We start from the raw sequence: 14,552 nt of genomic DNA, 5'->3' as shown, positions 1-14,552 counted from the left end.
TCCCACATTCCTCACTTGTTACATTTCATTGGATTCACAAGATTGTACCAGCAGACCATAGCCACAAGAATTATGCTGCTCATGTCAACAACAGCTAAAGTTGTGGATGTCAGCCAGCCGCTGTACTCTCACTGCAGGCGAACACTGTCAAGCTTTCATCCATCACGTTTCCACAAAAGTATTGGAGAGCAGGAATGCTAAGAATGGTTATTCACTGTCTTGACTTCTTTGTAAGACAATTTGAAATTAGGTTGACTGAAGAGTGGTGCTGCCTGGATAATGATGAGTGAAATGTCAAGCCTCTTTGTCTTTGATGATTGCAGGCTGAAGAAAAGGGCACTTTATTGTAGACAATATGTGAAAATACAGAATTTGGATTTTAAATCAATAAAATATGTATTATCATTCGAGAGAAAGTATACATTTGTGTAGATTTTCAGTACAGATCGCACCATTTGAGACAAAGGAACACACATTTAAAAGAAAACAATGTAAATAAAATATATTAGTTTCAGTTTATCACACATCTTTAGAAACAAACCAGCATGATTCTGGAAAAATAGCAACATCACAACTATTACTATTAGTGACAGTGTTCTTTTTACCTGAAAAAAACTGGCAGTTTTTCTGGCACTGGTGATTAAGTCAGAAGATGATCTGCAGTTTCCAAACTGGTCTTCTTATTTTGTCTATTTTTATTGATTAAATATATTTAACAGGTTACAAATTAGCATTGGCAAAACAATCTCACTCAGTTTGACCAGTAAATACTTCAGAGATCAGTAAACAGAGTGGCATTGTATTAAAATGCATAGGAATCAGGCAAAAAAAATTCTCTTTTTGCCTGATTCCTATGCAACAGCCATATATGAAATGTGCCAGAGTGACAGGATCAATATATTGAACATTACATTACTATGTAATATAGAGTTTAGTGCAAAACAATATTTGTCTTGAATTGAAGACAGCCTTTGGCTTGGAATGGCATGTCAGGCATGTATTTGGACATGTGTATTTATACATGCTAAATGTAAAAAATGTTTAAACTTGAACTAGCGGTTCAGCAACTCAACAGCAGGATGTTCTGTTACAAATCCTCTTGTGATGGAGGTTTGACATAGTTTTGCCCAGCACTAAGTAGCAGAAGATGTGAGGCTTACTATCGGTGTGATACGTGTCATTCTCAATAAGTAGATATTTAGCTTCTGCTTAAGGGCAGCTGCTCTCAAAAAGAGACATCTGATGTATTCTTAAGTCATTTACACTGGAACTAATCTGAGAAGTTTCCAAGGGAAATACAGCAACCGTGAGTTCCAGTAGAAACACATGGAAATCCAAAACATTACAAAAATATAATCTGTAAAGAAATTTGAGTGACATGGGGGTATTTGCTTCCTTCCAGAGTTTCATGAAGTGCTAAATATTAATATTGAAAAAAAAAAAGGTTTGTATTCTTTTATCCACGTAAGGGATAGTATGTTCCTCGTATGTTCAGTAATTAGCACATGATTGCTTAGTTGGTTGAAAATAAAGATATTTTAAAGTTACCTCTACAGAGAGGACATCTGGAGCATAGCAAAATCAGCTGATTAGTGCATGCTCTGAACCACACAAGAGAGCAAAAGTTTTTTCTCCAATCACATTACATGATAAAACACTATTGCAAGCACTAAGAGACTGCAAACCTCTGCCAGTTCCTGTTTCTGGATCAGCACCAAAATCTAATCATCTCTTCCTTGAGCCATAAAAATGTATCTAATATATTCTATAGTTTTTGAGTTATGCTGCGCGGAGGAGGTAATAAGTGTGCACAACATAGGGACAGTCTAATGGGTCAAATGACACTTTTATCTATCTTTTATAATGTCATTGTAGAGTATAAATTATGTGTATTGCTGGGTAACTGCTAGCTTCATATGTTAGCAAAAATAGGTTAGTTTCCAAAAAAAAACATCATTACAGCATTTCATTTTATATGCATGAGACCAGGCTGCCCATGACCAAGTGGAAGGGAATTGGCCTTCCCTGCCAGGTCAAGGCCTGGGTTATCCCTGAGCAAGTTACATAATCCCCATTGGTCATTGTTATTTGGACACTCTAATGCTGTGTTTCCATCATGGTACAGTTCGGTTTAGTGTGGTACAGTTTGGAATGATAAAACCCTGGGTCAGGCTTGTGTCTTGACTGAGAACACTACCTTTAGAGATGGGATGTGGGCTCTTGTGACAACAAAAGACCACATTGAACGCAACACAACAGACAATAAGAAGTCAAGCTTTGTATGAGAATAGGCTGTGGTGGTGACAAAGTACTGATGTTTTTCTGTTGCCCAATCAGCTGACTGTCATGGTTGGAGCTGGTCTAGCTCCCACCTGATCATGTGTACCATTTTACTCTGGTACCCCAAGGGAAGGGTGCCAAAGAATACAAAGCAAAAACATGCGTACCATACTATACCAAACCGGACTGTTCCACTTGGGAGAAATGGCATAAATGGATCCTAGTCACAGGGGCCTTGTGTTGGTTTTAAGCCCAAATAAATGGGAGGGTTGCACCAGGAAGGGCATCTGGTGTAAAAATCTCTGCCAAATCAAATGCATGTGACCACTCAAGTATCTTATTCTATCACATTATAAAGGTGCAGATGACACCAAGGGGTGAATCATGTTCAACAAATTAACTTTGTGATGTACTGTGAGAGCAGGTCTGATCAAACACAATCAGCCTGACGAGCAATGGAGCACCTGCTGGAGGACTGCTTTTGATAAAGAGCCAGAGCTGGAGCAGTAAAAAGATGTGAAAACTGAGGTGTTGATTAGAAACCTTCCTTAGGGCGGAACAGAGCCACGAAGCTGGTGAGATGCTTTGACAAATTGACACCCGCTGCAGCTCTACTGTAGTATCGTTTGCTCCTTTGAAAATATCTTTGCAGGAGGGCTGTTTAATAGTCTCTATAAAAGGCTCTTTCAACTTAAACCTTTTGGAAGAGCTGCTGTGGATGCAGTCTTTCCAACTGATGTGCAAATGATGGGCCATATAATGAGCAGGTGCAAGCTGTGCAGAGAAATAATTTCCACATGCTCTTATGACCAGGTAGTATGAAATGACTGTGACTTTAGGTGAGATATGGTAAGGTATTTTCAACAACATTCCAGTACAAATTGTTGGTTCATGCTGTTGAAGCATATTTACTCAGTCTAATATGGTGATTCACAGCTATCTGTAGTGACTTTGGTCTTTCAGCTTCTCCCTCTCTAGGGGTCACCACAGAAGATGATCCGCATATTTGATTTGGCAGAGTTTGCGTTTGTTCTTGCACTGATGACGCTGTTCCATTATAATTCTGCGGGACTACCAGAGAGTGTTGTCAATGAAAGAGTTATGAGCGCAACTTTCAACACAAGAATGAAAACGAACAATGCCGAACTGTAAAAAGACTGAGAAATCCTGAAAAACATCCGGTAATCTCCAACATTCAAAAATCCCGTGGAGCGTGGTGTATTTAGCGACAGCACTGCCAAAAGCCGTGAGCCGAATCGTTACCCATTCAGCTGTATTTCAGTTCAATTACTTTGTCAGACACAGTCTGCGTTCCGGTCATGCAGGAAGTACTCAACAATTTGGTCAACAAATCTTTTGAACTAATCAACTGATTCTAATCATTCAGTTTAGTATACTGAAAATAACTGCTTTGCTCGTCACTAGTTTCTGTGTTTGTGTCGTGTATAAAACAATGTCATGGCAGTTTTGCGCAGCCATGCTATGATGACCCCACCCACGTTGAAGAGGTACTTTAAATGAAGTAATGTAAAACGACATGCCTGATACCAAACTGAATGGAGTCAAGTACAGTTGAGTAGTGCTAGAACTGTATAATGGAAACGTGCCAAGATTAAACTGGATGTGGCCCATGTGGCTGGGGTCAATTTAGAGTGTCCAATTAACAATGAGCAATTGGGACTGGGTACCTTGCCACTCTCCAGTTACAAGCCTTAATCCCTTCTTCTTGGCCATGGGCTGCCCACATTGGAGAAAATTATTTTACGAAATGAAAATTACAGTTTTACAAAAATAAAATAAATATGCGTAAGAGGTATCTGAATTTGACCTATACCTACTGTACAAATGTAATACCTGTCATTGTCCCAATGTCTTCCCTCTAAAACTAAAAACTGACATACAGTTGAAACAATTACATTACAACATTCTTTCTTTAAACATATGGTTCCAGGCATTTTGTGTGGTAATTTTAATCATTAGATTCCTTTATTTTACAGTGCCAGACATAATACTTTATACTGGCATGTGCAAAAAGCTACAGTGGGTGTATGTATTTCTTTTGCTGCAGCCATTCACATGTTTGCAGAAACAGCTTGTCAATAGCCTCCTGTTGTTCAAAGGCAATTTTCCTTCACAATAAAAAGCTTGTACCGATTTCCTTTAGCTGCGATCCATTTTCTGAAACATGCTGGAAACTTATTCAGCCGATGTGAAATGACTCAACATTGTAGTAAAAATAAAAGTCACATTTGATTCCAGTATGTTGCCTCTTTTACAACCCCCCAAGGAACCACAATTGGAAACATTGTTTTTATAATGGCACATTTTGTGTTTACAAGTGTGTTGTGGCTCTTTGTTTTAACCAGTTAAGTAGTCGGACCACCTCCTTAGATGTGTGTATTAAAGCAGCATTTCTCATCAATCTTTTCCCTCTGTCTAGATTTGTTAAGATAACAGTTGCCTCATATCTGAATGAATAAATTGGACTAAAATATGCTTGTTTTACAGGTTAAGACCCATGTGACCAGGGTACAGCTATGCACAGTTAACTACACATCAAAAATAATGTCCAAAGACACTGAGCAGGCAGAAACCTGGCTACAACTTCCTTCCCCCAGAGTATTGTGGTAGATATTGGCTGCGGAAAACTGCTGGACTCCCTCTGAAGCATTTCGTGTTTTAGACCGTACTATTATGTGCCAATGCAGTGGAAGCCTGTCTGCAACTGCAGGCCTACTATTCTGGGTCACTGGTCCATAGACTTGTAGGAACAGCATCCAAACATGGGTCTTGTACTAATGTCATCAATCTATGGATTAGTTTCAGTTTATTTTTCCCGGCATCATTCATATTTGGAAACAAACCAGGACAATTCTGGAAAAGTAGCCACATCACAGCAATTGCTATAAGTGACAGCTGAACAATTTGTTCTTTTTACCTGAAAACATGGGCAAAATCGTTCTGGCACTTTCAAAAAATATGGCCATAAAGTCAGAAGAGGATGTGCACTTCCCCAAACCTCAATCGAATGATGGGAAATCTGGTCTTAACTTGTTTTGTCTATGACCAGGAAAAAAAACAACAATTTTTATCGATGAAATATATTTGACAGGTTGCAGATTAGCATTGGCAAAACAATCTCTCTCAGTTTCTCCTGGGGCTCAAACATTAATTCTGAGCCAGGTGGTCAGTTATTCACTCCACTGATACTGGACTAATAGTGATTTTTCCAATAATAGCTTTTTCCACAAGGCCAACGTCAGGGGAGCGAAGAGAACCCAAAAAACTGGACTTCACCCTTTAAAATTCAGTGTTATTAGAATTGCTATATTTAAACATAAGCTCATTAGGCTTCGACATTTAGATGCTCAGCTCATTGTCAAATCCTCTACCTCACCCCAGAGCCCACCCAGGAGCCTGTGTGCTGATTGACAGGCACTGGATGCAAAGCTGCCTCACAAAAACTGCCTGCACGAGAAGTGTTCCTCATGTTTGGGACACATTTTTACATTGTGCTTGCCAATACTTGGTTGGAGATCGGTGGAAGTGATCCTCTGAGTAAACACAGTCTTGATTTCAGCCTTGTTTTTAAATTGTGTGTTTGTATAAGCCGTGCCATCTACAGCGCATAATGTACCAGCTCCCAGTCTGGGACAGGGCATTTTAATCATCCGCTGAAAGTGATGTCAAAAAGTACACAATGTTGGATTCTTCCAAAGCCGATTTGTTAATCACATGATTATGCTGCTTCTCTTGAAGTTCAAAATGTTTAAGTTTAACAGCTCTAATTGTTTCTTGGTGTTTGACAGTCATCCTGGGAATTTAGAATATAACCTAGTATCATGGTACCAGAATGATAACATCTAATTTATGTAATCATAAAAAAATAATTAAATAACTAACATGACGTCAGTGTTTTTTTTGTTGTTTTTTGTTTTGGTTTTTTTTTTACTCTCTTTTTATTGCTTTTCACAAGATTACAGAATAATTGACAGCGAAAGAAAATGTTTTTTCTAATATATCTCCTGAGTTGTTCAGCTTAAATCAACTGTTCATATTAGCTATGTTGGTCATTAACCCCAACAAGTCTTTGAACAGGATGCTGTTTTTTTTTGTTTTCCAGTATCTAAAGACAATCCTACAGCCTGTCGTTAGGCCAGTCTACACCACAGAGTCTGTAGTGTGAGCTCTGTAATAGCTCTATTCCAAATATTTTGTTGAGGATCGCTGTTATATTTTTCCATAAGTTCAATTCATTTGACATTCATACAGCATGTGAATAAATGTGCCCCTGCTCCTGTCACATCGCCAGCACATATCCGATTCCCTCAGTTTTAGCCTTGACATCATACAGGAGGTCCAGTACCTCCTATGTGTGATCCTGTACGTAATTAACCATGTACCAATGTTTTTATGCATTTGTATTGTTGAAAAAAGTTTGAACCAGACTTTTTCTCCCTCTTTTTAGGGCCCTCCAGGTCTGCAGGGTGAAAAGGTGAGTAATGAAATGTTTCGTTTGATATGGTGATATGATTTTATTCATATATTTTACGCTGATGCTTCAAGAGTAAGGAAATATGCTTAGGTTATTTGCCTCTTAACTTAGCTTGGTTTAGCACAAAGTTTAGAAGCCAGGTAGGCTATTTGCCTCAAATTCCAGTTAGGCATACCGTCTATGTTCTTATCAAAATCTAATTGTATCTTAATTGTAGAGCCCATCATACATTTTTGCAGGTCAAGATAGTAAAAGCATTACATTATTTTAAGATCTGCATTCACACACTTATCGCGTCATGATCTCAAGTTTCTGAGTCGTAATATTTAAATTCTCTGGGCTGACCTGGGGCCAGAGCCCAAGTTTAAGCCCTTAAGTTGCTCCACAGCAGGAGAGCATGCAAAGTAAACCACACTTAAATGCGTACTCTGTTTTGAAAGACTGTAATCCTGGCATCCTCTGATTTATACCAAAGTTTATAAAGACCCCGAATGAAGGTATACTGGAAACAAGTTGGTCTTAGATAGTAAAATGCATACTTTGAAAATGCTACTGGTAAAACATCAAGCCCTTTCACAAGCTGGCAATGACTAAGTTAAGTATTATCTCAATTCTCTTTTTTGTGACAAAAGGGATAACTTAGGCCATAGCCCACGATATTTAAAGGATGCGTCTGCTATTTAAAAAAAGAACAAATGAATTGAACAAAATGCTGTGAGAATGCTATCCAGTGCACAAGAAGCAGATTGTCATCTGTGTTGAGTTACACTCTCTGGTAAATGATGATGTGGGGTGTGGAATGACGTTGTCGCCGATAGACGTCATGTGTGTTTGTGTGGTTTAGTTTGTCTTATTTGGTGTCTCTTACAGCGGGAAATAGAAGTCGTAAGCATTGCTCCCAAAACCATATTAAAATGATCCGATTGTATAATTGCGAATAGCCTAGTCCTTCTGATGAGATGCGTGCTCATGCCTCTCATGTGAACCACTTCATTTGCACTTTAATGAAATGAAAAACAACTGTGTTCATTCCTCCCACCCAAGACGAATAAAGTACACATCAGTGTTACCCTTCAGGTTTACCATTAAATCGTGTTTTAGAGGCAACTGCCCTATGAAAAAATACTGAAAAAAAAATTACAAGAGCTATTTTATTCATTATAGCACAGGCATTGTGTTTGAGAAATTGTTTGTGAAAAATGTTCCATCCATGAGTGATAAGCTGCTTGTCTCATTTTACTGCTTTGGCTGAACTGTAACTCGGCCAACAGGAGAGCAGAAAGCATCAAATCAGGTGGTTTAGGAGGATTAAGGGCCAGCATTTCGTTGTCCTTCACTTATTTCAAACAAAAGTGTACTTTTTGGTTTCACGCTAATGTGATAAACCCACAGACCTCACCATGCAGGTTGATTTGAAACCAAATGTTTTCGACTTGAGGAACATGCTCTATCCTCAGAGACCAGCACCCCCCACAAAAGGCGGAAAGCCAAAGATCTCTGGAGCATAAAATCTGGCCTGGCAACTCGGTTCATCCACACTCAGCCGCCCCCCACAGCAAACCCACCAAACCTCACACCACTGTTCTCTTTCTCTGTCTTTCATACTCAGTCATACTCAGTCTCTGTTATCGTAAATGATTTTACTCTGAACCACAATGAATTGCTGAGGGTTCCTGTATTATTTTACTTTATCAATGTGTTCTGAATTATGCCACAATGATTTCGCTGTGAGTCTCTCATTATTGGCACCAAAGTGCCTGTAGGTATGTGTGTGACTGTTAATGTGTGTTCTTGTATGTGTATCTTTGTAAAGACGTTAACATATAAACCATAGGGAGTTAGGGGTTGAGACCTGGTTTTAGGGTTAGAGTTAGACATTTAGATGTGATGGTTAAGTTTAGGATAGTGTCATAACTTAGAATGCTACACAAGAATGTGTGTGTTCAACCCCTGTGTTTTAAGACAAATTCTTTTGTTTGCCTTCAACAGGGGGATCAAGGCGACCAAGGACCACGGGTATGACGTTTACTCCCAACTTCTTGTGATTAGCTGATGAGTGTGAATGTCTGTGTGTGTCTGCCTTCCCCAAGCAGAATTGTGGGCAAAAGGTTTGAAATGCATGACATTCCAGGGATAATGTTCTTCTCATCTGGCCAAACACAACAAGCATTTTAGCTCTGCTTATTTCTACAACAAGAATAGGCAGGAACATGCCCAAGATACCTTGGAAGTCACAGGATGGTATACTTTTCACTATTTCACTACTTTTTTTTTGCTAAACTTTTGTCTTAAAGTTGTACATAAATTCTAGATTAGCACACAGTTGTCAAAAAAATCTGCTCAATCTTAACTTTATTCAAAAGCCAACTAGCTCTGTATCTATAATTAATCATGATTCACTTCATACCTAAATGTGTCATGGCATATTCAGATTTTAATCATTTCCAGCTCTGTAGTTTGACATTTCATTCAAACAGTAACGTCTAAATGATGATAATGTGAGAGCGTTTTTCGTGCATGTCAGACTCTGAAATTAATTACTTTATCTCCACCTAACAGCAAGCATACCCCTCATTTTTTTTCTCCAAATAATGTTTACCTGAGTTTTCTTTGGAAAACACACTGACTGCACAAGTTTGTTTAAACTAGATGCATTAACCCGGTCACATGGTCCTCATGCTATCGTCACTGCATGTAGATTGTATGGCTACAAGGTCACTTTGAATGCCCATTTGAGAATGTAGAGTTTAGACTGCAAGGACAAGAGAGTACAACAACACACAGAGGTCTGTCTCGTCACAGGAATGCCAGCCATCTCTCGAGTGGATCTGAACCCAGTTCAGCGCCGGCGCCGCCCAGACGTTAGTAGTTTGCCGATTAACTTTGTCAGCTCTCCTCTGGGCCAGTTCTACCAGTCAAAGCACTGCGTCTCTTATGATTTTGAAGTCAATACAAGTGACCTTCCCTGTGAAATTTGATTAGTGGTCTCAGAGTGATACATCTAATGTTACAAATGGGCAGTCTTTAAATGGCAGCCAAGTTCAAAAAGATGGTCGATCTGCAAGAGGTTTCACAATTTCACAAGATCTGCAGACACATTTCCAGCTCTTTTGATATCCTTAATAAATTTTTAATGATTAAAAAAAAAAGTTATGGATAATGACTATAGACAACTGAGCTGTTCCAAACAGACAGAAAGGAAATACCTTTGGTCTTTAGATGAACTGACTAGACTAAACTCTTCCCTTTGTGGATAGAATTTCTTGGGTTTTGCCCACAGTTTGTACCCTTTTAACCCAGGAAATTGAGTCATCTGTCTCTATCAGCTAAATGATTTATAGTTTGGGAATAGCAGTGTGGCTGACAGAGTTGTAACAGAGACCCAACCAGGCCCTATTTGTCTTACAGAGTAAATAAATACACTGACCACTTCAAGACACCATTTCATTCATTTCCAATATGGATAAATTGTTTCCTAAAAGGTACAAATTAACACACAGTCACATCTGAAGGACAGCATATGAAAGAAAGTATTCTCAGGTCACCACTAAATCATATTACTTCTCCAGAATGCAATATTGACTCTGCACATTAGATTAGCAGGCAAATGCAGTGGAACATTATTAGAGAGGTTTCCCTAATAAATGAAGGCATAAGAGAGAAAGTGCTGCTTGACCTTAGACTTTTCTATCTGCCTGGAAATTAAACCCATTTTCATGCCCACTACTGACTGTGTGCAGAGTCCGTTAAATCCACATGGGGGTACATTTAAACAACAGAGCATGTCAAGAATATGTCCGTTATGCATCAAAGACAAGCAGATTATACCAAGACATAACAAGACAGATTTCAATTTGGAATCCTTTAAAACACAGCATATTTGTGTTTGTACGCGTAATAAATGTGTATTAAGTATTTTGTCAGGGTCAAGTCAGAGCCATCTAACCATTGCGGACAAAGATGTATAAGAATTGCCATATGGCTGGCAGAATTTCCTCACAGATGCCAACTTCCTCTGCCTGCTCTGCACATGTCAGGGTGAGTCATTCATCAACCCCAAAGGTCAATGGCCACATCCAAATGTCAAAGGTTAACCAAGCAAGGAATAATAAATTGGCCAAATTTGACAAACAAATGTGTGGCCACCTTTTGGACTCCAGTGGGTGGGATATAATGAGCAGGAGCTCCTGTCTATGTGTATCATCCCTGAGAAATTTGTGTGTGGTCTGTTTGAGGAATGACACTAACTACAGCTGTTGAGCAAGGGTTGGTTAATTCTCGGGTCAGTTAGAGGAAAAATTCTTGGCATTTCACTAAAACTTGCTCTTGTTTGTCCAGTGTGTGCTCTCACATCTTGGGATTTGACCAATTTGCCCAATGGTCGTCCAAAATAAAGAGGCTGCGGTTATGTAATTTCCAGCATTTGACTTTTCAGACATGAAGAAAGGAGTGTTTTAGATCGCACAGTTGGCACACACAAAGTTAAAAGCTTCAATGAATTTCACTTGCCATGAATTGGATGTATCGGAGAGATGCTAAATCTGAGGATCCTACTTTAGAAAAAAATAAATAAATAAATAAAGACATCTGTTAACAGAGTTGGTAATCACTCGAAATATAGATGCCACAGCATGTAGTTTTGTTTGTTTGGTGTGGTCAGGGAGATACTGGTTTGGCCAGTGTCCTGTAACGGCTGTTGCTGATTGTCCTCATATCTGGCTTTTTTGTTTACTGCAGTTGTAGTCATCTCGCTGCAGGCAAATGCATAGCAATAGGGCTCATCACCAAATAACCAACATCCGTTCTGGAGGAAAAACGCAAAACAAAGCAATATGTGAACAGATAGGACTGTCTGTCAACTGCCATGTCATTACCATTCTCACACATGGACATGCTGATCAGTGCAGAGTCAGTGCAGGGTGAAAACAGTCAAAAACCAAGTCAAGCTTTGCTTCTCTTTTATCTCCATACAGAAAAGATGAAACTAGTCAATTCTGGTCTTCAAGGTGATCAAGGTCTTCAACATGTTGTTGACCTAGATGCAGCATCACCAGCCTATGTATCAAAACAATCACACACACACACACACACACTGACCATAATCCAGGACTTGTTCCCCGTCTTTTTCCCCGGGATGTTTGAGGTTGTAAATAAGTCGAGAAATATTTGTGCTTCAATCCCAGTTACACACAGCACATCTATTGTCTGCACCATGAGTATCCATTTCCCCATTCTGCAGCAGAGCTGAATTAAATCAGCCTGCATTCTTAATGAACCATGCCTTTCGAATTATATTTGGAAAGCCACAGGGATGGCACCAAATCCATGTTTGGATAGGCCAGATTTTATCTCATAAGCTGCAAAAACGAGGAAGATTGATGTCTCACACATCATGTTTTTACTATTGTGTGCCAGTCTTTGAAAAAAAAACTCATTAGTTGATTTGGGTTGGTTTTCTACAGTGATAGAAACCATGCAGCAAAAAACTTGCAATTGTACAACTACTATGATGCAATTTTAGTTCTTCTAAGAAAAAATTCAGAGTTTCTCTGCATGATTTATTGATATGATTCTACCTTTACTAATGGACATTTTATGTATTTCTTTTTTTAAAATGGTGCAACATGTCTGTAATACAGCAAATCTTTCCAATTTCCAAGTAACTTTAGCAGATGCCATCTTTGCCCCATTCTGATTTGATTTTATCACCTTTTGCGAGCTAACTAGCTAATAAAGTGGAAGGTCGTGCCACGATTTGATAACTGTTACTATAAGCGGTGTTTCTTCCGATTTCTCTTGGTATGACGAAGAAAATTATTCTGTTCATAGCCGATGTATTTGTTCATATTTTCACACCATATGTTTGCAATTGTAACGTTGCAGGTAAAAAGGCTTTCAGGATGAGGATGTGTTTGGCAAACGTATCCCTATCTTGAGAAAAGTTGGCAGAGGTTACTGAAGTGTAAATTTCTTTAAATCAAATACAGAGACAACTGTCCTGGATACTAGTATTTACAAACTAAAGAAATACTTGCAGGATGGATGATCATTTTGATTTTCCATAAAACTCGGCTACTACAGTACATAGCTTGATATTCTTACATTGAAGCAGACAAACGCATTTAAATCCATCTTTGCAAAATTTTTTTGAATAAAAGAGACACCACGCTGAAAATCACTGTATATGTTGCCTTTAGCTTGACAAAACCAAATTTTGAAAGACTTGTTTACGGTTACTCTAAGCTGTGATTTGACTCCCGCTGTTTGAGGAAGGACTTAGAAAACTTGAAAACTCTTGTTCACATCAAAGGCCTTGTTTGACAAGAATCCAAGTGCAAAAAAGTAGAAATTTATATCCATACATATTGACAGTAAAAGGGGTAAAACACAGTGGGGCACATTTAATTTGAATATAGTATTCAAATGCAATTAAATGTCAATGTTGTTGGACTTGCATCAAAGCTAATGTTCAGCAAAAATCCGTAGTCCTGTTTTAAGAAGCAGAACATCCAATTCATTCTCCTTTGATTTAGTTTTCTTGAGTGGATCCCATGCATCAGGAACATTTTTGACAAGGGGAACATAAAACATTTGATAAAATTTCCAGTTAACATCTCAGTCAAATGTGGTGTTCCTCAAAATAAAAATATTACCATGGGAGTCCACCACCTCAATGTATGTTCTTTAACAGGAAATGGTTACTTAGCTTTGAATGGTTAAGGTTGATGTTGAGTTTTGCAAAATTAAATTGATTTCATTTCGACATCTTACACAGCTTACTTGAAATATTTGTAACAATATTTACTGATCTTCTTCCTCCTTCATCTGTTTGTGTTCACCCAGTGTTTGAATGTCATGCGTGTGTTGTGCCATGTTCTGCTGTTTGTCCATCTAGGGATTGCCTGGTCTCCCTACACTGGCTGCTTTGCACAGCAATCAGATCCTGACTGTCAAGGTTTGTCGGTGGTGGTGCCGCCTGTATCTGCTCAGTCCGACCCCTCTGCAGCACACACTGTAGGAGTAAATAAATCACTGCTGGCTGCTTTTTCTCCAAGGCCTGATGATAGACGATGAGTAGACACAGGAGAAAAAAAACCCCCATCTAATTAATCAAAGCCAGTCAATCGTTATCCTCTTCCACGCTGTTCCTAACAGTTCTTCACTCAAGAGCTTTCTGTTCCATGCAACATGCCAAGTCTCTCATTGAAAGCAAAGGTGGCCTTTTATAGCCCAATAATATGTTTGTTGACTGGAACAACAATAGGCATCCTGAAAGCGAGACATGTTCTGGCTTGTGTTCCTTGATGCTAAAATGAATGGAAGGAACCCCTAGAGGAACTGGAATGGCAAAATGTTTTCTTTTTAAAACTCATGCCCATTGGTTCACCACAAATCCTTCAATCCACCGATTTGGCCTTCAGGATTGTTTCAGTGAAGGATGAAGCCACTTCATACCAATGGACACTAGCACAATAAAGCACCTATTGAAAGGCACAGGGTTAGAAATCATGTCATCAAGAGTTCCACCATGCTGGTGTTAGTGTGTGCAGCTCCTGGGGTCTGATTTAGCAGCAGGCACGATGACGGTGGTGAAGACAGGGCTTTCACAGAGACAGAGAAATTCCCATTTTTCCGGGGACTGTGAGACCACTGTGGCGCCCTCACACCCCCAAGGTGGTAATTATGGGCCCTGGCTCCAAAAAGTAAGCCCACACTTCCGAAGCAAACCACCTCAGTGCTGGAAAAGTGTGGATTTCTCCCCCTACATGTGAAAGTA

General features: G+C 39.1%; 1 protein-coding gene across 1 annotated transcript in view; it reads left to right on the top strand.

Moving 5' to 3' along the window:
- The window catches only part of LOC131455969 (collagen alpha-1(XXV) chain), a 180,945-nt gene that overhangs the window by 110,807 nt on the left and 55,586 nt on the right, over positions 1 to 14,552 (top strand). Inside the window, exons 5-7 of the mRNA XM_058623895.1 lie at positions 6,749 to 6,775; positions 8,765 to 8,791; positions 13,671 to 13,730. Of these exons, the coding sequence (XP_058479878.1) occupies positions 6,749 to 6,775; positions 8,765 to 8,791; positions 13,671 to 13,730 (114 nt within the window). The remainder of the gene's footprint in view (positions 1 to 6,748; positions 6,776 to 8,764; positions 8,792 to 13,670; positions 13,731 to 14,552) is intronic.

This window comes from Solea solea, chromosome 3 (assembly GCF_958295425.1).
Source record: "Solea solea chromosome 3, fSolSol10.1, whole genome shotgun sequence".
Classification (NCBI taxonomy): Eukaryota; Metazoa; Chordata; class Actinopteri; order Pleuronectiformes; family Soleidae; genus Solea; species Solea solea.
Note: the sequence above shows the minus strand (reverse complement) of the source record. Positions and strands in the feature narration are given on the sequence as shown.